The sequence below is a fragment of the Ranitomeya imitator genome, chromosome 1, assembly GCF_032444005.1.
Source record: "Ranitomeya imitator isolate aRanImi1 chromosome 1, aRanImi1.pri, whole genome shotgun sequence".
NCBI classification, from domain to species: domain Eukaryota; kingdom Metazoa; phylum Chordata; class Amphibia; order Anura; family Dendrobatidae; genus Ranitomeya; species Ranitomeya imitator.
In genome coordinates this window covers 1,218,612,038-1,218,635,251 of record NC_091282.1, presented here as the reverse complement: position 1 = coordinate 1,218,635,251, position 23,214 = coordinate 1,218,612,038, and the positions used below count along the sequence as shown (strand labels likewise).

At 49.8% G+C, this 23,214-nt stretch overlaps 1 protein-coding gene across 1 annotated transcript in view; it reads left to right on the top strand.

The window, feature by feature from the left end:
- The window catches only part of LOC138657334 (disintegrin and metalloproteinase domain-containing protein 33-like), a 105,672-nt gene that overhangs the window by 9,679 nt on the left and 72,779 nt on the right, over positions 1–23,214 (top strand). The window contains exon 2 of the mRNA XM_069745069.1: positions 23,022–23,101. Within this exon, the coding sequence (XP_069601170.1) occupies positions 23,022–23,101 (80 nt within the window). The remainder of the gene's footprint in view (positions 1–23,021; positions 23,102–23,214) is intronic.

The following is a 23,214-nucleotide window of genomic DNA, read 5'->3' as shown; positions in this document are numbered from 1 at the left end:
AGTGTGTAACCTTATCTGTTTGGCCATATAGTAATAGTCCCCCTCTGTGCCTCCCTATAATAAGAGCGCATCGCAGCCAGAATAGAAAACAACCAGATCACTAGACTCTACAGAATGTGAGGGGTTAATCCACTGATGGAGACAATAAAGCTGTCATCACTGGACACTGCAAGTCCTGGAATCTACATCATCCTACACCCTGATCACCAGACAGCTGCATCCTGCCAGCACCTGCCACAGCCACATGACCTCCGCTTTCATCTTCCTTCCTCCTCTGCAGCGCTCCAACCATATTATTCTGCTGGTGCAGTCACTGTGTACATACATTACTGATCCTGAGTTACATCCTGTATTATACCCCAGAGCTGCACTCACTATTCTGCTGGTGCAGTCACTGTGTACATACATTACATTACTGATCCTGAGTTACATCCTGTATTATACTCCAGAGCTGCACTCACTATTCTGCTGGTGCATTCACTGTGTACATACATTAGTAACATAGTAACATAGTAACATAGTTAGTAAGGCCGAAAAAAGACATTTGTCCATCCAGTTCAGCCTATATTCCATCATAATAAATCCCCAGATCTACGTCCTTCTACAGAACCTAATAATTGTATGATACAATATTGTTCTGCTCCAGGAAGACATCCAGGCCTCTCTTGAACCCCTCGACTGAGTTCGCCATCACCACCTCCTCAGGCAAGCAATTCCAGATTCTCACTGCCCTAACAGTAAAGAATCCTCTTCTATGTTGGTGGAAAAACCTTCTCTCCTCCAGACGCAAAGAATGCCCCCTTGTGCCCGTCACCTTCCTTGGTATAAACAGATCCTCAGCGAGATATTTGTAGTGTCCCCTTATATACTTATACATGGTTATTAGATCGCCCCTCAGTCGTCTTTTTTCTAGACTAAATAATCCTAATTTCGCTAATCTATCTGGGTATTGTAGTTCTCCCATCCCCTTTATTAATTTTGTTGCCCTCCTTTGTACTCTCTCTAGTTCCATTATATCCTTCCTGAGCACCGGTGCCCAAAACTGGACACAGTACTCCATGTGCGGTCTAACTAGGGATTTGTACAGAGGCAGTATAATGCTCTCATCATGTGTATCCAGACCTCTTTTAATGCACCCCATGATCCTGTTTGCCTTGGCAGCTGCTGCCTGGCACTGGCTGCTCCAGGTAAGTTTGCATTACATTACATTTCCATTGCATTACTGATCCTGAGTTACATCCTGTATTATACTCCAGAGCTGTGCTCACTATTCTGCTGGTGCAGTCACTGTGTACATACATTACTGATCCTGAGTTACATCCTGTATCTCTTTTTATTATAAAAGTACCAAACAAAACTTACAGGCAAAGCTTACAGACAAACTCAAAACAAATTATTTACAATCCCCAAAAAGTCCAATGTCCAGCAGATTTATACAAACAAAATGTTCCTCCATTTCATTAATACCCCCAGCAAGGGAAGAGACCTCAACCTATATCCTTTTTCCCCCTCATACACACATACCCATGCATTCATCCCTAGAAAAATAAACAAGTCGGCCAACTGCCCTAAACAAAGTAAATAGGCCACCTGGCCGAAACTTAATCATATATTTTTATATATTTTTAAATTTTATATATATATATTATATATATATATATATATATATATATATTTTTATAATTTTTTTTTTTTTTTTTTTCCTCCTAAACTATACCACCACCATTCCCCCAAAGGTCCCACGAAAGTTTGTGGCCTATCACACCAGGTCCCACGAGAGTTTGTGGCCTATCACACCAGGTCCCACCAAAGTTTGTGGCCTTTCCTATACAGCAAGGTCCATAAAAGTTTATGGCCTTTTTTTCCTCTTCTTGGCATCCCGCCGGACGTCCATTCTCCAAAACCCATCCCCCCACCCCCCAAGAAACCCCCCACCCCACCTAAACTAAATCCCCCTACACGCATCATAATACACATGTAACATATATATACAACCTTATAATAACATATCAATAATAACATAATAATAATAACCACTACACACCTTAACCATGACCAAAGAACAGGCCCAAGTTCAATGCTTGCAAGCCCTATACCCAGGTTACCAATTACAAAACAAAAATCTGTAAGTGAGGGTTACAGCCCACCACCAGGAACTGGAGACCATAGAGGCTCTCTCCCTAATCTACCGCACATCACCCTGACCCTCCCTAACAACACAAAAGAGAAAATCCTGTCCCTATAGCCCTACCAATCTCTCCCTACCTGCCCCTATCTGTCCCTCACTGACCCTCACTACCAACCTAATACTAACTACCTGTCCCTAAAGACTGTCCCTATCTGTCCCTCCCTGTCCCTACACATCTATCTGACCCTACAAAATAAAGATAAAAGGATAAAACTCAACCCTATCACAGGCACACAGAACCTAATTCTCCCTAGGGCACATTAAAGGAGAAACCCCTCCATAGAAGAGAGGCCCTCCCTGCACCCAGCCTCTCAAACTCCAGCAAGCGCACTTTTGCCAGGTCACCCAGGATGTTCCTAATCACCTCTTCCCTGGGGAGGACTTTCCGCTGAGTAGACACTAGACACCGTGCATTCCACGTGTGGAACCTAGTTACTAAACTAACTAAGAAAACAGTGCCCCGATCTCGGCCACCAAGGGACCTGAATGCCCCATAGGCCCACTCCGCATAGGAAAGGCCTGCCAGCCTGGGCCAGCCAATGGAAGCACCCACCCTGCTATAGACCTCTGTATTAAAGGGACACCGAAGCAGGAAATGCTCCATGCTTTCAAGCATGCCGCCACACTCCTCGCGGGGACAATCCCGGTCATCAGAGCGTCTGCACTTCAGGTTGTCCCTCACATACAGCTTCCCATGGAAGCAGCGCCAAGCCAAGTCCCAAAACTTCAAGGGGATCCGCTTAGAGTTCAATAACCCGAGCCCCACCTCCAGATCCCAGCTTGGGCAATCCCTGAGCGCCAGGGGCTTCTGAAAGTGGGTCAACAGGACCCTATTGTCAAGAAACCTTCTCAACATGGTCCTGATCTCCCACACTCCCAGACCCCACCGACGGATCACCTTCAGAACTGGGGTAGCATAAGCCGGAAGATGCCCATGAGGTGTACGAAGGTCCTTCACCTGCCCTCCTGTCTCCCATTCCTGGAAGAAAGGCCGAAACCACCCCCTACAGGAGAATACCCACAGAGGAGCCCTCTCTAACCAGAGGTTGGCGATGTTTGCCTTAAGAAAGGTGTTTACTAGAAACACCACTGGGTTGACCATACCCAACCCTCCTAGTCTCCTCGTGCGGTACGTGACCTCCCTCTTGATTAGGTTCAGCCTATTTCCCCATAATAATTGGAAAAACAGGCTGTAAACCCGTGTCCAAAGAGGCTCTGGCAAGATGCAGACGCTGCCCAGATATATTAGCAAAGGAAGCAAATAGCCCTTGGCAAGACTAACCCTTTCCCTTAGGGTCAAAGACCAACCCTTCCACTGATTCACCTTCTGAGCGGCAATCTTAAGTCTGCCCTCCCAGTTTTGCTGGGGATAGTCCCCCGGGCCGAAACTGATGCCTAATAATTTTGCTGTGGCCTGAGGCCCTGGAAGGGTGTCCGGGAGATCAAAACTTGGATCTCCCCCTCCCAGCCAGAGACTCTCACACTTGTCCCGGTTGATCATGGATCCGGATGCCACCGAGTAGCGTTCAACCTCAGACATCACCCAATCTGCCTCCTCTCTCGAGGATACAAAAAGGGAAACATCGTCAGCGTACGCCACTACCCTCAAGGCGGCCTCAGGATCCGCCTGGTCCATCCTGACTCCCACCAACGGTCCACGCTCCACCCTCCTTAAAAGGGGGTCGATCGCAAACACGTATAACAGTGGGCTCAGAGGACAGCCCTGGCGGACACCAGACCTCACCTCAAAAGGGTGTCCGACCCAACCGTTCACGAGCGGAAAAGTCTCTGCCCCATTGTATAAAACTCTCAACCAATCAACAAACCTCCCAGGCAGACCATATCTCAGAAGGACGGACCAGAGGTACTCATGGTTAACCCGGTCAAAGGCCTTCGCCTGATCTAAGGACAGCAAGTACCCCTTCCAGTGACCCGCCCTGCCCTGCTCCACTGCCTCCCGGACACCGAGCACAGCACTAAATGTACTGCGGCCTGGAACAGAGCAGTGCTGGGCCCCCGAAAGGAGCCGGGGCGCAAACTGCACCAACCGATTAAAAAGCACCTTTGCCAGAACCTTTCGGTCCGTATTGAGAAGCGCTATGGGACGCCAATTCTCAATACGGGACGAGTCTTTACCCTTTGACAGGATAATCAGGGCTGACTTCCTCATTGAACTGGGCAGAATGTCCGAGGAGAGACACTCATTAAACATCTCAGTCAAGAGGGGGACCAAAGAGTCCCTAAAAGTCTTGTAGAACTCGGATGTTAAGCCATCCGGACCGGGCGACTTTTTGGGCCGGAGCCCATCAATCGCCCGTCTCACTTCCTCTTCCCTGATTGCTTCTGTCAAAACATGAAGAGAGGGGTCATCCCCTGGCTCAGGGATGGTTTCAGTCAGGAAAGCCGACATCTCATCTCGATCAGGATCCCTCCTCCCCAAGAGGTGCAAGTAGAAGGATCTGACCACCTCCAGAATCCCCGATTTGGATCTGTTCAGGGACCCCGTACTGTCAATCAGTCCTCTCACCATCTTACAATTCACTGACAACCTGCAGTTTCTGTAAGGGTCGGGTGAGCGGTACCTCCCGAAATCCCTCTCAAAAACCAAGGATGTGTGCCTATCATACTGGCACCCCTTGAGCAAGGTCTTCACCCTGGAGATTTCCTCTCGGTCCCCTCCAGTCGAGACGAGCTGCTCGAGTTTCCTCCCCAGCTCCCGATACAGGCGGTACCTGTTCAGGCCCCTGAGGCTCGAGAGCTGACGGAAGAACCCCGCGACCCTTCTTTTGAAGATCTCCCACCACTCAGACTTACTGCTACAAAGACCCAAGAGAGGTACCTGGCTCTGAAGAAATTCCTCAAAGGACTGTCTTACTTCCGCCTCTTCCAGAAGGGACGAATTCAGCTTCCATAGGCCTCTCCCCATGCGGGGGGTCTCTGTAACATTCAAAGTAAAGAAAATGAAACAGTGATCGGAGAACTCCACCTCAACAGCGGACACTGCAGAAGAGACGGCTTCCTCCTTTAAAAAAAACCTATCTATCCTAGACCTACTGCTTCCCCTAAAAAAGGTGAAACCCCCGTGACCTGGGGTGTGCCGGATGTGGACATCCACCAGGCGAGCTTCGCTTACTATGCTATTCAAGGCTACGCTATCATAAGCCAGCCGGTCTCCGGGGCCTCCCCTATCACGGAGTCTGGTTACAGTATTAAAATCCCCACCGAAGACCACCTGCCGGATTGTAAAAAGATAGGGCTTGATCCTCAGGAAGAGACATTTACGGTCCCACTTAGATTGCGGGCCATAGATATTGATGAGCCGAAGCTCCTGTCCCCTCATGAAGACGTCAAGGACCAAACATCTCCCCATTTCTACCTCAATCACCCGTCTGCATTCCACCTCCGCGGTCTTAAAAAGGACCGCTACCCCGCTATACGGCTCGGCCGCAAGAGACCAGTATGAGGGCCCACTCCTCCATTCCCTCTTTGCTTTGTAGATGGACCCCAGGTCCGTTAGTCTGGTCTCCTGCAAAAATAAAATATCAGCCTCAACCCGGGTGAAAAAATCAAAGGCCGTAAATCTAGCCGTATCTGACTTTATGCTGGCGACATTAATTGACGCCAGAGTCAACGGGGTAGGTTCCGCCATCATGGGTGATTGAGTTAGATGGCCTGTTTTTTAACCGTACCCCCTGATTTCCTCTTCCCCTCTGAGGAGGAGCCCGATTCACCCCTCCTCTTTAAAGACACCGAGGTGTCCATATCCTCCTTTACAGTACAGGACTTCCCAGAAATAGATTCCTCGCCCCTGGACCCCGAGGTAGTCCCCCCCCAGAGGAGTGTGAATCCCCCGGAGGACAGACCTCACCATTCCCCGAAGGCACCCCAGATGTTGCGTCCGGCCCCTCACCCCCGACCTCCGACACAGCAGAGTCATCGAGGGCTTGGAACCGATTGGAGAGGGGGATCAGAGGGGAGTCGGTGAGCCCTTCCGTAGGCACCCCAGTGGCCAGGGGGGGGGGCTTAGATTTTTTAGCCTTGTTCTTCTTCTTCTTCCGACTCTTACCGGTACGATTGTCACCCGTTTTTTTAGGCTGCTCCACCACCTCTTCATCCAGACTTTCATACTGGGAAGAGTTATCAGAAGCAGCCAACTCCTCCCTCTCCATCCTCCGGATCTCCTCGCTCACCGCCTTCTTCCCCAGGGCCTCAGAGGCTTCGGCTGCCGCGTCCAGGCTGGGGGCAGTCATCACCCCAGTTGCCTGAGGCTTATCCTGCCCCCTGCCCTTACGGCGCCTCACCTGTTGCCACTGGTGGGCAGATGTACCAGCCTCGCCTTTCCTCACTGACCCCTCAGCTCCCCTCAAGCCTCCACCCTCAGCCCCAGCAGAAGCTGCACCACCAGGGACCCCCCCGGGGCTCCCCCCTGCCGGGCCAGAGATGGTGCTGGAAAAGGAACGGGGGCAGCGGCTATACGGGTGACCTAGGTCACCACACAGGTGACACCTAATGTCACCACAGGCTGCGGCAAGATGGCCTACCCCGCCACACAAGGCACATTTCTGCACCTTGCAGCCTGCGCTGAAGTGGCGGGGATCACCGCACCTGTGGCAGACCTTCGGTTGCCCCTGGTAGAAGATCTGGATTCTGTCCCTCCCCAGAAATGCTGAGGAGGGGATGTGGGTGACCGTACCTCCTGAAACCTTCAACTTTACCATGAAGGTCCAGCCCCCTGACCAAATGCCAAACTCGTCCCTATTTTTCTTAGGGACCTCGGTGACTTCCCCATAACGGGAAAGCCACGTCATTATGTCGACCCCAGAGAGTGACTCGTTACCTGTCAGAACGGTCACCCTCTTTACACTATTTTGACGAGACACCGCCTGCACGGCAAAGTCTCGCCAGCCGGGCTCCCCCTTTGCCAGTTCAAAATTCGACCAGAAAAGCTCCAAGCCCTCCGGCCGAACAAAACTGACATCGAAGAAGGAGGTGCCAAACAGATGAATCAGGGCAAAGATGTCCATTGCCCTGAAGTCAGAGGCGTAGCTAGAGCTTTTGCCGCCCGGGGCTGTTCCCGAGTTTGGCGCCCCCCCCCCCCCCCCCCCCGTCCCACCCCCCCTCCAGCTCAATACACACAAAGGTTACCAAAAATGTTTTTCCTGTTTTGTAGAACTTAAACTGGGCCTAATGGTGTCACCCCCACATGCCACACCTGTGACTTAATACCACCACACCATGACCAGGCCACATAGTGACCGAATAATACTACATACAAGGGACAAATACCACCGCACCATTTCCAGACCACATATTACCACCACATAGTGACTGAATACTACAATACTGATCAGTAATAAAAAAAAAACCACAATACTATCACCATAAGTGCCAGTATTCACAGGAGATCTGTACTTAGTATGCAGTGTCTGTGTAGAGGTAATACAGAGATCACTGGTGACATTATACACAGGACCTCTATATAGTATACAGTGTATAGTGTCAGTGTATAGGTAACACTGACTCACCAGTGACGTCTCTAGGTGAAGTCCTTCATCTTTTATCCAGCACAGACCGCCATCATTCCTTCCAGCCAGGACTCGTTTCTGCAGGAAATAACACAGTTATCTCGAGCTCCGCTTGCAGAACACATTACTTAATTTTTCACAACTTCTACATTACACCACATGAAGAAAAAAAGGTGATATAGTGTCACTCTGCACAGTAACAGGACCGCCCCCCCATTTAAAACAGTATACTCAAAAAATAAAATAAATACATCACTGCAGTAACAATATCCCTTAATTATCCCCTATGGTAATAATATTCCCCACCCTGGCCCCGTTTATCTCATTCCTGGCTCCAGCCATATGTTGTCGTATCCTGCCCTCATGAGTATCCATTCTACCCCATATGATCTCCCCATCCTGCCCCACCAGCCTCTATCGTATCCGTCCTGCCCCATGATCCAATCCTGCCCCGTGTCTCCAATCATGCCCCGTATCTACATTCTGCCCATGCCTCAAGTCCTGCCCCCAGTGTGTCCAGCATATTACCCCCATGTTGTCCAGCAATCTGCCCCAGTGTGTCCAGCATATTACCCCCATGTTGTCCAGCAATCTGCCCCAGTGTGTCCAGCATATTACCCCCAGTGTGTCCAGCAATCTGCCCCAGTATGTCCAGCATATTACCCCCAGTGTGTCCAGCAATCTGCCCTCAGTGTGTCCAGCAATCTGCCCCAGTGTCCAGCCTTTCCCCAGTGTGTCCAGCAGTCTGCCCCAGTGTGTCCAGCATATTACCCCCAGTGTCCAGCATTGCCCCAGTGTGTCCAGTATATTACCCCCAGTGTGTCCAGCAATCTGCCCCAGTGTCCAGCATTGCCCCAGTGTGTCCAGAAGTCTGCCCCAGGGTCTCCAGCATTGCCTCAATGTGTCCAGAAATCTGCCCCAGGGTCTCCAGTATTGCCCCAGTGTGTCCAGCAATCTGCCCCAGGGTCTCCAGTATTGCCCCAGTGTGTCCAGCATTCTGCCCCATAGTCTCCTGTACTGCCCCAGTGTGTCCAGCATTCTGCCCCATGGTCTCCAGTATTGCCCCAGTGTGTCCAGCAATCTGCCCCATGGTCTCCTGTATTGCCCCAGTGTGTCCAGCATTCTGCCCCATGGTCTCCAGTATTGCCCCGGTGTGTCCAGCAATCTGCCCCATGGTCTCCAGTATTGCCCCAGTGTGTCCAGAAGTCTGCCCCAGGGTCTCCAGCATTGCCTCAATGTGTCCTGAGATCTGCCCCATGGTCTCCAGTATTCAGAGTGTCCAGCATTCTGCCCCATAGTCTCCTGTACTGCCCCAGTGTGTCCAGCATTCTGCCCCATGGTCTCCAGTATTGCCCCAGTGTGTCCAGCATTCTGCCCCATGGTCTCCAGTATTGCCCCAGTGTGTCCAGCATTCTGCCCCATGGTCTCCAGTATTGCCCCAGTGTGTCCAGCATTCTGCCCCATGGTCTCCAGTATTGCCCCAGTGTGTCCAGCATTCTGCCCCATGGTCTCCAGTATTGCCCCAGTGTGTCCAGCAATCTGCCCCATAGTCTCCTGTATTGCCCCAGTGTGTCCAGCAATCTGCCCCATGGTCTCCAGTATTGCCCCAGTGTGTCCAGCAATCTGCCCCATAGTCTCCTGTATTGCCCCAGTGTGTCCAGCAATCTGCCCCATGGTCTCCAGTATTGCCCCAGTGTGTCCAGCATTCTGCCCCATGGTCTCCAGTATTGCCCCAGTGTGTCCAGCAATCTGCCCCATGGTCTCCTGTATTGCCCCAGTGTGTCCAGCAATCTGCCCCATGGTCTCCTGTATTGCCCCAGTGTGTCCAGCAATCTGCCCCATAGTCTCCTGTATTGCCCCAGTGTGTCCAGCAATCTGCCCCATGGTCTCCTGTATTGCCCCAGTGTGTCCAGCAATCTGCCCCATGGTCTCCAGTATTGCCCCAGTGTGTCCAGCATTCTGCCCCATGGTCTCCAGCATTGCCCCAGCCCCAGACAGTCAGAAATAAAGAAAAAAGAAAAAAAAAGTAAAATCCTCACCTCTCCCGTTCCCAGCGCAGGTCCGGTGCAGTCAGCGTCTCTCCGGCTCTGCGACGCTCAGGACAGAGAGGCAGAGCGGCGCGCACAGTAGTGACGTCATCGCGCCCTCTGCTCTGAGACGTCGCAGAGTCAGAGGACGCTGCAGCTGCCGGCGCCGCAGGAACCAGGAGAGGTGAGTATAGAGCAGGGGGCGGGGGTGGGGGCGGGACCCGGGGGTGGGGGGAGCTGGCCCTGGTCGTGGCGGCGGACGGCGCCGCCCGAAGATTTAAAGGGGCGTCTTTTTTTTTTTTTTTTTTTTATCTTCTTCTGCAGCGCCGGCCGCCCCCAGCATTGTGCCGCCCGGGGCGGACCGCCCCCCCCCGCACCCCCCTTCCTACGCCACTGCCTGAAGTCCATCTTCAGAAGGAGCTCCACAACCCTCGCTCTTGGCGGGCACGCTTCACTGCCCCTCCACCGAAGACGGACCACATTCCGCCTGGCCACCCCCTGCCCGGCTGTCGGGAGGGACCAAACCGTTTCCCCTTCCCTTTTATCTTGGAAGGCAGCCAGGCCGTGTCTATCCAGCCAAAAGGCCAAGTCCACCACTCTTCCCTCTACTTCGATCGTCCATTCTCCCTTTTTGAGGGCCTCCAGGAAACGGCGCCGCAAGACGCTATCCCTGAGGTCCAGAGGCGAGGAAACCCCTTGATTAGGCCCCGAGGCTCCAGCCACCACCCCCGAATAACTCAGAGGACCTGTGGCCGGGGGGGCAGATGGACCGACCCCCTCCCCCCTTCTCCCACTACCATCAGACACCGTACTCACACTTGCCACGATATTCACACTTGCCACCTCAGACGCACTTCCACTCGCATCCTCAACCACAGACACTTCCATACCCGCACCCTCCTCATCCACTCCATCAGTCACCCCACTCTCACTCACATGCACACTGGGGTCAGTATTATTTTGCCTCACCTTTTGGGTATTTCCAGGTTTTGTTTTCCCACTGCTACCGCCACCTACTGGTGGCATCTTCCCTGCTGGGGGGTTTTGCACACACAGCGCTGCTGTCCCTTTCAGAGTCCTGCTGCCATTGGGTTTAAGCAGCACTTTCTTACTTTCCACCACAGCAGGCACAGAGCTTCCTCCCTCACTGGCAGGTAGGAAGTCAGGAGCAGACCCACCTCCAGCTCCATCCTGCCTTGTGGCCAGAGCCCCCACCGCAGGTAAGCCCCCCGACACAGGGGACCCCGCCAGGCAGGCGCCCTTGCTGCTATCTGCTGCAGTTCCTGCACCATTGCTGACCGCAGCTAAGACCATTTTTTTTTCTTTGGCTTGGGAAGCCACGCCCCCAGCCTTCAGCTGCACAGCACAGCTATCCAAAGCTGCTCCTACATGGGCAGCGGGTGCCGAGGAGGCCACGCCCCCTGAGACCGGCCGCAGCGGGACCCCCAGAGCCGACCCAGAGCTGGATCCACCCCCAGGAATCCCCCCAGCGGTACCAGTCCCCTGAGGCACAGCACCCCCCACCACCACACCCTGGGCCACAAACAGCCTGGCCACAGCAACTCCAGCGGATGGCCCCAGGCTAGGCCACTCCCCCTCAGCATCCACCAGCGGCGGTGCCCCCAATGCAGGAGACCCCGACTTCACCGCAGACCCCGCCAGGGGAGCTTCCACCATTTTCTTTTTATGAGCCTGTTCAGCCGGAGCCGCAGGCCCCTCACCCTTTACTTTACTAGGTGCCTGGGTCCCCAGAAGCGATCCAGCTTTAACGGATCCGTAAGTGGGGGACCCGGACACCCCAGCGCTCACCGCCGGAGATGCGGTCCCGGCTGTCACTCTCCTGCCCACCACTGGGCCGCCCTCCACATCATGCTCCATATCAGACACATCACTACCCCCTCCGTTACCACAAACAGAGGCAGCGCCCTGCGTGTCATGGCCTGTAATCTCCCCGCTCCCTCGCTGCGGACCCACAACAGAGGCCGAGCCGGGGTGGGTAGCGGGTGCCGCACAGCGGGACCGGGGGGCCCCAGAGAGGGGGACATACACAAATTTCTGCACAGTAGATGTTTTCTGCTTATTCCTCTTCTTAGCCTTTCTCTTCATCCCCCTCCTGGTTGCCTCGTCCTCGCAGATCTCATCCCCGAACCTCAGCTGGTTAAAACGGACCGGGGACTCGATCTGCCGGATCTGCTGCATGACGAGGCAGCCCCCCTCACTGCTACTACTCCCACCATCCTCATCCTCCCCTTCGCTCCCGCTGTCCCTTGAAGGGCCAGAATCTGACGGGAGAGCCACCTGCTCGGGGGCTATCCCGCTATGCGACACCTGGAGATCTCTTACCAGGCCACCAGGCGGTGGGTAGGGCACGACCTCCTCCTCACATTCCTCTTCCTCATCATCCTCCTCCACCACCTCCTCCACCACCTGGCCGGAGCTCCGTGACCCCTCCAGAGCCCCACCGGCCATGGCTCTGAACCGGTCATCGTTCTCCAGCTTTTCACAGAAGGGCCCGCTACCATCCAGGATCTCACATCTCCGGCTTTCCAGGTCTTGTATGGATTTCTTGATCTTCTTGACCGCGGCGGATAGCTCGGCCTTCTTATTGCCGGAGGCCCTGTCAGACCTCTCCTTAGCTACCCTCAACTCCCCCCAGAGGGATTTTAGCTTCCTTGAGGCGTCCTCATACTCGCAGAGGTGCGCATGGACGCGGGAACCATAGACCAGGGCGGATTCTCTAGCCGCCTTGGTGCCCCAACCAAGAGGCACCGCTGCAGCACCCCTGCTCGTACTCGGCCTACCTCCGGGGGAAGGAGCCGCCGCGGCCTCAGGGGTCCTACGGGTCTTCATGTTGGATCCTTGGCCAGATCTTGTGGCCCTAGCCGGAGTTGGAGTCCTCCCACCCCCCGCCGACTTGGACCGGGAGGTGGGAGCCGGGGGCCCAGCCCCGGAGGCCAGTCTCAAAATGAGCCTTCTTTCCTGGGAAGGGGGCAGACAAAAAGTCCTGGATGGAAAACTTTACCTCCCTTCCCAGGAGCTCTCTCTAGGCAGCACACGGCAAACAGGCTCCGCCTCTTCCTGTATGACACTCCAGAGCTGCACTCACTATTCTGCTGGTGCAGTCACTGTGTACATACATTACATTACTGATCCTGAGTTACATCCTGTATTATACTGCAGAGCTGCACTCACTATTCTGCTGGTGCAGTCACTGTGTACATACATTACATTACTGATCCTGAGTTACATCCTGTATTATACCCCAGAGCTGCACTCACTATTCTGCTGGTGCAGTCACTGTGTACATACATTACATTACTGATCCTGAGTTACATCCTGTATTATACTCCAGAGCTGCACTCACTATTCTGCTGGTGCAGTCACTGTGTACATACATTACTGATCCTGAGTTACCTCCTGTATTATACTCCAGAGCTGCACTCACTATTCTGTTGGTGCAGTCACTGTGTACATACATTACATTACTGATCCTGAGTTACCTCCTGTATTATACTCCAGAGCTGCACTCACTATTCTGCTGGTGCAGTCACTGTGTACATACATTACATTACTGATCCTGAGTTACGTCCTGTATTATACTCCAGAGCTGCACTCACTATTCTGCTGGTGCAGTCACTGTGTACATACATTACATTACTGATCCTGAGTTACATTCTGTATTACACTCCAGAGCTGCACTCACTATTCTGCTGGTGCAGTCACTGTGTACATACATTACATTACTGATCCTGAGTTACATCCTGTATTATACCCCAGAGCTGCACTCACTATTCTGCTGGTGCAGTCACTGTGTACATACGTTACATTACTGATCCTGAGTTACATCCTGTATTATACTCCAGAGCTGCACTCACTATTCTGCTGGTGCAGTCACTGTGTACATACATTACATTACTGATCCTGAGTTACATACTGTATTATACTCCAGAGCTGCACTCACTATTCTGCTGGTGCAGTCACTGTGTACATACATTACATTACTGATCCTGAGTTACCTCCTGTATTATACCCCAGAGCTGCACTCACTATTCTGCTGGTGCAGTCACTGTGTACATACATTACATTACTGATCCTGAGTTATATCCTGTATTATACTCCAGAGCTGCACTCACTATTCTGCTGGTGCAGTCACTGTGTACACACATTACTGATCCTGAGTTACATCCTGTATTATACTCCAGAGCAGCACTCACTATTCTGCTGGTGCAGTCACTGTGTACATACATTACTGATCCTGAGTTACCTCCTGTATTATACTCCAGAGCTGCACTCACTATTCTGCTGCTTGCATTTGGAAACAGCAGGTAAGTTTTGTGCAGACACTATACCTGCAGTGAAGAGCATTTTGGTCCCAATTCCCCTTTCTGACATAGAGCAATGATTTTAACCCCTTAATCCCATATGACGTACTATCCCGTCCAGGTGACCTGGGACTTAATTCCCATGGACGGGATAGTACGTCATATGCGATCGGCCGCGCTCACGGGGGGAGCGCGGCCGATCGCGGCCGGGTGTCAGCTGCCTATCGCAGCTGACATCCGGCACTATGTGCCAGGAGCGGTCACGGACCGCTCCCGGCACATTAACCCCCGGCACACCGCGATCAAAGATGATCGCGGTGTGCCGGCGGTGCAGGGAAGCATCGCGCAGGGAGAGGGCTCCCTGCGGGCTTTCCTGAGACGATCGGTACACGGTGATGTGCTCACCGTGTACCGAGCGTCTTCTCCCTGCAGTCCCTGGATCCAAAATGGCCGCCGGGCTGCATCCGGGTCCTGCAGGGAGCACTTCCGGGTCAGGATCAGGCTGCAGCTGCAGCTCTAATCCTGCCCGGCTGTATGTCAGATCACCGATCTGATAGAGTGCTGTGCACACTGTCAGATCGGTGATCTGTGATGTCCCCCCCTGGGACAAAGTGAAAAAGTAAAAAAAAAAATTTCCACACTTGTAAAAAAAAAAATAAAAAAAAAATTCCTAAATAAAGCAGAAAAAAAAAAATATTATTCCCATAAATACATTTCTTTACATAAAAAAAAAACAAAAAAACAATAAAAGTACACATATTTAGTATCGCCGCGTCCGTAACGACCCGACCTATAAAACTGGCCCACTAGTTAACCCCTTCAGTGAACACCGTAAGAAAAAAAAAAAAAAAACGAGCCAAAAAACAACGCTTTATTATCATAACGCTGAACAAAGAGTGGAATAACACGCGATCAAAAAGACGGATATAAATAACCATGTTACCTCTGAAAACGTCATCTTGTCCCGCAAAAAACGAGCCGCCATATAGCATCATAACCAAAAAAATAAAAAAGTTATAGTCCTCTGAATAAAGCGATGCCAAAATAATTATTTTTTCTATAAAATAGCTTTTATCGTATAAAAGCGCCAAAACATAAAAAAAATGATATAAATGAGGTGTCGCTGTAATCGTACTGACCCGAAGAATAAAACTGCTTCATCAATTTTACCAAACGCGGAACGGTATAAACGCCTCCCCCAATAGAAATTCATGAATAGCTGGTTTTTGGTCATTCTGCCTCACAAAAAAATCGGAATAAAAAGCGATCAAAAACTGTCACGTGTCCGAAAATGTAACCGATAAAAACGTCAACTCGTCCCGCAAAAAACAAGACCTCACATGACTCTGTGGACCAAAATATGGAAAAATTATAGGTCTCAAAATGTGGAGACGCAAAAACTTTTTTGCTATAAAAAGCGTCTTTTAGTGTGTGACGGCTGCCAATCATAAAAATCCGCTAAAAAACTCGCTATAAAAGTAAATCAAACCCCCCTTCATCACCCCCTTAGTTAGGCTAGGTTCACATTGCGTTAATGGGTTAACGCTAACGGACAGCGTTGCACGGCGAAAATGTCACAATTAACGCCGTGCAACGGGTCCGTTAGCACAACCATTGACAGCAATGTGATTTTCAGGTGTAGCGCATCGCTAGAGCGTGCCATTTTCGGCTCGCGCTAGCAAGGTGCCATTCTTTTGTGGCGCGCCTCAGACGCTGCTTGCAGCGTCCGCGGCGCGCCCGAGGTCCGATCCCCGATCTTCCAGAGCGGGGACGTTAACGCGACCACTAAACACGACACCTAAAAAGACATTGTGTTAGCGCAATCCGCTAGTGCTAAACGGATTTCCCTAACGCAATGTGAACCTAGCCTTAGGGAAAAATAATAAAATTAAAAAAAATGTATTTATTTCCATTTTCCGGTTAGGGTTAGGGTTAGGGCTAGGGTTGGGGCTAGGGTTAGGGTTTGGATTACATTTACGGTTGGGATTAGGGTTGGGATTAGAATTAGGGGTGTGTCTGGGTTAGGTGTGTGGTTAGGGTTACAGTTGGGATTAGGGTTAGTGGTGCGTTTGGATTAGGGTTTCATTTATAATTGGGGGGTTTCCACTGTTTAGACACATCAGGGGCTCTCCAAACGCGACATGGCGTCCGATCTCAATTCCAGCCAATTCTGCATTGAAAAAGTAAAACAGTGCTCCTTCACTTCCGAGCTCTCCCGTGCGCCCAAACAGGGGTTTACCCCAACATATGGGGTATCAGCGTACTCGAGACAAATTGGACAACAACTTTTTGGGTCCAAGTTCTCTTGTTATCCTTGGGAAAATAAAAATTTGGGGGGCTAAAAAACATTTTTGTGGGAAAAAAAAGGATTTTTATTTTCACGGCTCTGCGTTGTAAACTGTAGTGAAACACTTGGGGGTTCAAAGTTTTCACAACACATCTAGATAAGTTCCATGGGAGGTCTAGTTTCCAATATGGGGTCACTTGTGGGTGGTTTCTACTGTTTGGGTACATCAGGGGCTCTGCAAATGCAACGTGACGCCTGCAGACCAATCCATCTAAGTCTGCATTCCAAATGGCGCTCCTTGCCTTCCGAGCTCTGCCATGCGCCCAAACAGTGGTTCCCCCCCACATATGGGGTATCAGCGTACTCAGGACAAATTGAACAACAACTTTTGGGGTCCAATTTATTCTGTTACCCTTGGGAAAATACAAAGCTGGGGGCTAAAAAATCATTTTTGTGAAAAAAAAAAGAATTTTTATTTTCACGGGTCTGCGTTATAAACTGTAGTGAAACACTTAGGGGTTCAAAGTTCTCACAACACATCTAGATAAGTTCCATGGGAGGTCTAGTTTCTAATATGGGGTCACTTGTGGGGGGTTTGTACTGTTTGGGTACATCAGGGGCTCTGCAAATGCAACGTGACTCCTGCAGACCAATCCATCTAAGTCTGCATTCCAAATGGCGCTCCTTCCCTTCCGAGCTCTGCCATGCGCCCAAACAGTGGTTCCCCCCCACATATGGGGTATCAGCGTACTCAGGACAAATTGGACAACAACTTTTGGGGTCCAATTTATTATGTTACCCTTGTGAAAATACAAAACTGGGGGCTAAAAAATTTTTGCGAAAAAAAAATAAATTTATTTTAACGGCTCTGCGTTATAAACTGTAGTGAAACACTTGGGGGTTCAAAGCTCTCAAAACACATCTAGATAAGTTCCTTAGAGGGTCTAGTTTCCAAAATGGTGTCACTTGTGGGGGTTTTTAATGTTTAGGCACATCAGGGGCTCTCCAAACCAACATGGCGTCCCATCTTAATTCCAGTCAATTTTGCATTGAAAAGTCAAATGGCGCTCCTTCCCTTCCGAGCTCTGCTATGCACCCAAAAAGTGGTTTACCCCCACATATGGGGTATCGTCGCACTCAGGACAAATTGCACAACAACTTTTGTGGTCTAATTTCTTCTCTTACCCTTGGGAAAATAAAAAATTGGGGGCGAAAAGATCATTTTTGTGAAAAAATAAGATTTTTTATTTTTACGGCTCTGCATTATAAACTTCTGTGAAGCACTTGTTGGGTCAAAGTGCTCACCACACATCTAGATAAGTTCCTTAAGGGGTCTACTTTTCAAAATGGTGTCACTTGTGAGGGGTTCCAATGTTTAGGCACATCAGGGGCTCTCCAAACGCAACATGGCGTCCCATCTCAATTCCAGTCAATTTTGCATTGAAAAGTCAAATGGCGCTCCTTTCCTTCCGAGCTCTGCCATGCGCCCAAACAGTGGTTTACCCCCACATATGGGGTATCGTCGCACTCAGGACAAATTGCACAACAACTTTTGTGGTCTAATTTCTTCTCTTACCCTTGGGAAAATAAAAAATTGGTGGCGAAAAGATTATTTTTGTGAAAAAATATGATTTTTTATTTTTACGGCTCTGCATTATAAACTTCTGTGAAGCACTTGTTGGGTCAAAGTGCTCACCACACCTCTAGATAAGTTCCTTAAGGGGTCTACTTTCCAAAATGGTGTCACTTGTGGGGATTTCAATGTTTAGGCACATCAGGGGCTCTCCAAACGCAACATGGCATCCCATCTCAATTCCAGTCAATTTTGCATTGAAAAGTAAAATGGCGCTCCTTCCCTTCCGAGCTCTGCCATACGCCCAAACAATGGTTTACACCCATATACGGGGTATCAGCGTACTCAGGACAAATTGGCCAACAATTTTTGAGGTTCAATTTCTTCTCTTACTCTTGGGAAAATAAAAAATTGGGGGCGAAAAGATCATTTTTGTGAAAAAATATGATTTTTTATTTTTACGGCTCTGCATTATAAACTTCTGTGAAGCAATTGGTGGGTCAAAGTGGTCACCACACATCTAGATCAGTTCCTTAGGGTGTCTACTTTCCAAAATGGTGTCACTTGTGGGGGGTTTCAATGTTTAGGCACATCAGTGGCTCTCCAAACGCAACATGGTGTCCCATCTCAATTCCTGTCAATTTTGCATTTAAAAGTCAAATGGCGCTCCTTCCCTTCCGAGCTCTGCCATGCGCCCAAACAGTGGTTTACCCCCACATATGGGGTATCAGCGTACTCAGTACAGATTGTACAACAATGTTTGGCATCCATTTTATCCTGTTACCCTTGGTAAAATAAAACAAATTGGAGCTGAAATAAATTTTGTGTGAAAAAAAGTTAAATATTCATTTTTATTTAAACATTCCAAAAATTCCTGTGAAACCCCTGAAGGGTTAATAAACTTCTTGAATGTGGTTTTGAGCACCTTGAGGGGTGCAGTTTTTAGAATGGTGTCACACTTGGGTATTTTCTATCATATAGACCCCTCAAAATGACATCAAATGAGATGTGGTCCCTAAAAAAAAATGGTGTTGTAAAAATGAGAAATCGCTGGTCAACTTTGAACCCTTATAACTCCCTAACAAAAAAAAATTTTGGTTCCAAAATTGTGCTGATGTAAAGGAGACATGTGGGAAATGTTACTTATTAAGTATTTTGCGTGACATATCTCTGTGATTTAAGGGCATAAAAATTTAAAGTTGGAAAATTGCGAAATTTTCAAAATTTTCGCCAAATTTCCGTTTTTTTCACAAATAAACGCAAGTTATATCGAATAAATGTTACTACTAAAATGAAGTACAATATGTCACGAGAAAACAATGTCAGAATCGCCAAGATCCGTTGAAGCGTTCCAGAGTTATAACCTCATAAAGGGACAGTGGTCAGAATTGTAAAAATTGGCCCGGTCATTAACGTGCAAACCACCCTCGGGGCTTAAGGGGTTAATGACCTGAAAAGAAGTTCAAGAGTGTCGGTCATCAGTGATCTGGGGCGTCATGTGTCCAGGGTTGTAGGGTGCCAGCCTCCGCTGTAAGGCAGGGTTGTAGGGTGCCAGCCTCCGCTGTAAGGCAGGGTTGTAGGGTGCCAGCCTCCGCTGTAAGGCAGGGTTGTGGGGTGCCAGCCTCCGCTGTAAGGCAGGGTTGTGGGGTGCCAGCCTCCGCTGTAAGGCAGGGTTGTGGGGTGCCATCCTCCGCTGTAAGGCAGGGTTGTGGGGTGCCAGCCTCCGCTGTAAGGCAGGGTTGTGAGGTGCCATCCTCCGCTGTAAGGCAGGGTTGTGGGGTGCCAGCCTCCGCTGTAAGGCAGGGTTGTAGGGTGCCAGCCTGCGCTGTAAGGCAGGGTTGTAGGGTGCCAGCCTCCGCTGTAAGGCAGGGTTGTAGGGTGCCAGCCTCCGCTGTAAGGCAGGGTTGTGGGGTGCCAGCCTCCGCTGTAAGGCAGGGTTGTGGGGTGCCAGCCTCCGCTGTAAGGCAGGGTTGTGGGGTGCCAGCCTCCGCTGTAAGGCAGGGTTGTGAGGTGCCATCCTCCGCTGTAAGGCAGGGTTGTGGGGTGCCAGCCTCCGCTGTAAGGCAGGGTTGTAGGGTGCCAGCCTGCGCTGTAAGGCAGGGTTGTAGGGTGCCAGCCTCCGCTGTAAGGCAGGGTTGTAGGGTGCCAGCCTCCGCTGTAAGGCAGGGTTGTGGGGTGCCAGCCTCCGCTGTAAGGCAGGGTTGTAGGGTGCCAGCCTGCGCTGTAAGGCAGGGTTGTGGGGTGCCAGCCTCCGCTGTAAGGCAGGGTTGTAGGGTGCCAGCCTCCGCTGTAAGGCAGGGTTGTGGGGTGCCAGCCTCCGCTGTAAGGCAGGGTTGTAGGGTGCCAGCCTCTGCTGTAAGGCAGGGTTGTAGGGTGCCAGCCTCCGCTGTAAGGCAGGGTTGTGGGGTGCCAGCCTCCACTGTAAGGCAGGGTTGTGGGGTGCCAGCCTCCGCTGTAAGGCAGGGTTGTAGGGAGATGATGGAGTAACACACAATCCCCCGTCATCGTCCGGGGCCGGTATTTGTGCGGGGAGTTCAAGTCTTTATCATTAATTTTAATGATTTATAAAAGTTATATTTTAGTACATTCTGGAAGAGCAGAAATATTCTGTAATGGATATGAGAGTATAATGGCTAAGGAATACTGTGATGTCATTATCCCATTTTCCATCATCACTGTGTGCATGATCCCTGTAGTGTGATATCACTGTGTGTATTATCCCTGTACTGTGACATCACTGTGTGCATGATCCCTGTAGTGTGATATCACTGTGTGTATTATCCCTGTACTGTGACTTCGCTGTGTGCATGATCCCTGTATTGTAACATCACTGTGTGTATTATCTCTGTACTGTGACATCACTGTGTGTATTATCTCTGTACTGTGACATCACTGTGTGTATTATCCCTGTACTGTGACATCACCGTGTGCATGATCCCTGCACTTTGACATCACTGTGTGTATTATCTCTGTACTGTGACATCGCTGTGTGCATTATCTCTGTACTGTGACATCACTGTGTGTATTATCCCTGTACTGTGACATCACTGTGTGTATTATCCCTGTACTGTGACCACACTGTGTGTATTATCCCTGTACTGTGACATCACTGTGTGTATTATCCCTGTACTGTGACCACACTGTGTGTATTATCTCTGTACTGTGACATCGCTGTGTGCATTATCTCTGTACTGTGACATCACTGTGTGTATTATCCCTGCACTGTGACATCACTGTGTGCATTATCTCTGTACTGTGACATCACTGTGTGTATTATCCCTGTACTGTGACATCACTGTGTGTATTAATCCTCTACTGTGACATCACTGTGTGTATTATCCCTGTACTCTGGCATCACTGTGTGTATTATCCCTGTACTGTGACATCACTGTGTGCATTATCTCTGTACTGTGACATCACTGTGTGTATTATCCCTGTACTGTGACATCACTGTGTGTATTATCCCTGCACTGTGACATCACTGTGTGCATTATCTCTGTACTGTGACATCACTTTGTGTATTATCCCTGTACTGTGACGTCACTGTGTGTATTATCTCTGTACTGTGACATCACTGTGTGTATTATCTCTGTACTGTGACATCACTGTGTGTATTATCTCTGTACTGTGACATCACTGTGTGCATGATCCCTGTACTGTGACATCACTGTGTGCATGATCCCTGTACTGTGACATCACTGTATATTATCCCTGTACTGTGACATCACTGTGTGCATTATCTCTGTACTGTGACATCACTGTGTGTATTATCCCTGCACTGTGACATCACTGTGTGTATTATCCCTGCACTGTGACATCACTGTGTGTTTTATCCCTGTACTGTGACATCACTGTGTGTATTATCCCTGTACTGTGACATCACTATCCCTGTACTGTGACGTCACTGTGTGCATTATCCCTGTACTGTGACATCAATGTGTGCATTATCTTTGTACTGTGACATCACTGTGTGCATTATCCCTGTACTGTGACATCACTGTGTGTATTATCCCTGCACTGTGACATCACTTTGTGTATTATCCCTGCACTGTGACATCACTGTGTATTATCCCTGTACTGTGACGTCACTGTGTGCATTATCCCTGTACTGTGACATCACTGTGTGTATTATCCCTGTACTGTGACATCACTGTGTGCATTATCCCTGTACTGTGACATCACTGTGTGTATTATCTCTGTACTGTGACATCACTGTGTGTATTATCTCTGTACTGTGACATCACTGTGTGTATTATCCCTGCACTGTGACATCACTGTGTGTATTATCCCTCTACTGTGACATCACTGTGTGTATTATCCCTGCACTGTGACATCACTGTGTGCATTATCTCTGTACTCTGACATCACTGTGTGTATTATCCCTGTACTGTGACATCACTGTTTGCATTATCTCTGTACTGTGACATCACTGTGTGTATTATCCCTGTACTGTGAGATCACTGTGTGTATTATCCCTGCACTGTGATATCACTGTGTGTATTATCCCTGTACTGTGACATCACTGTGTGTATTATCCCTGCACTGTGACATCACTGTGTGTATTATCTGTTGTGAATTCTGCACTTGGGTTCCCTCCAGTGGTTGTAGCTGGGAATGCAGTTGTCTCTGAGTCACATTCCTGGCCAGGTGTATCTGCTAATTGCTGTTCTGACTGGGATATTTAAGTGTGCAGGATTCATTAGTCCTTGCCAGTTGTCAATGTTTCTTTGGAAGTATTGGTTCTCTGCCTGGCCTCACCTGCTTAGCTGCCAATTTCAGCAAAGATAAGTGTTTGGTTTTTGTATCTGTGGCACACTGCCAGTGTGCTTGTTTCAGTTTATTCCTGCTCTGTTTGTAGGATTCACTGGAGTTGCAGATTTACGCTCCTACATCTGTTAGTTAGATGTAGGAAGTTTTTTGTATATTCTGCTGTGGATATTTTTGAAGGGTTTTAATACTGACCGCACAGAACTCTGTCCTATCCTGTCCTATCTAGCTAGAGTGGCCTCATGTGCTAAATCCTGTTTTTTTCTGCCTGTGTATGTTTTTACCTCTCCGACTCACCGCCAATGTGTTTATATTTTGCATTTATTTTTTAGTGGAGACGCAGGGTGAGGCAGTGACTGTGCAATGGCTGCTGAATGGACGGTTGCGAAGGTCGCTGCGATCACAGAACAAGGTAAGGTGCTAAGAACATGGGATACAGAGAGGAGGCTGAGGACACCGGTGTCGCAGGGTGGAGGCTGAGGACACTGGTGTCGCAGGGAGGAGGCTGAGGACACTGGTGTCGCA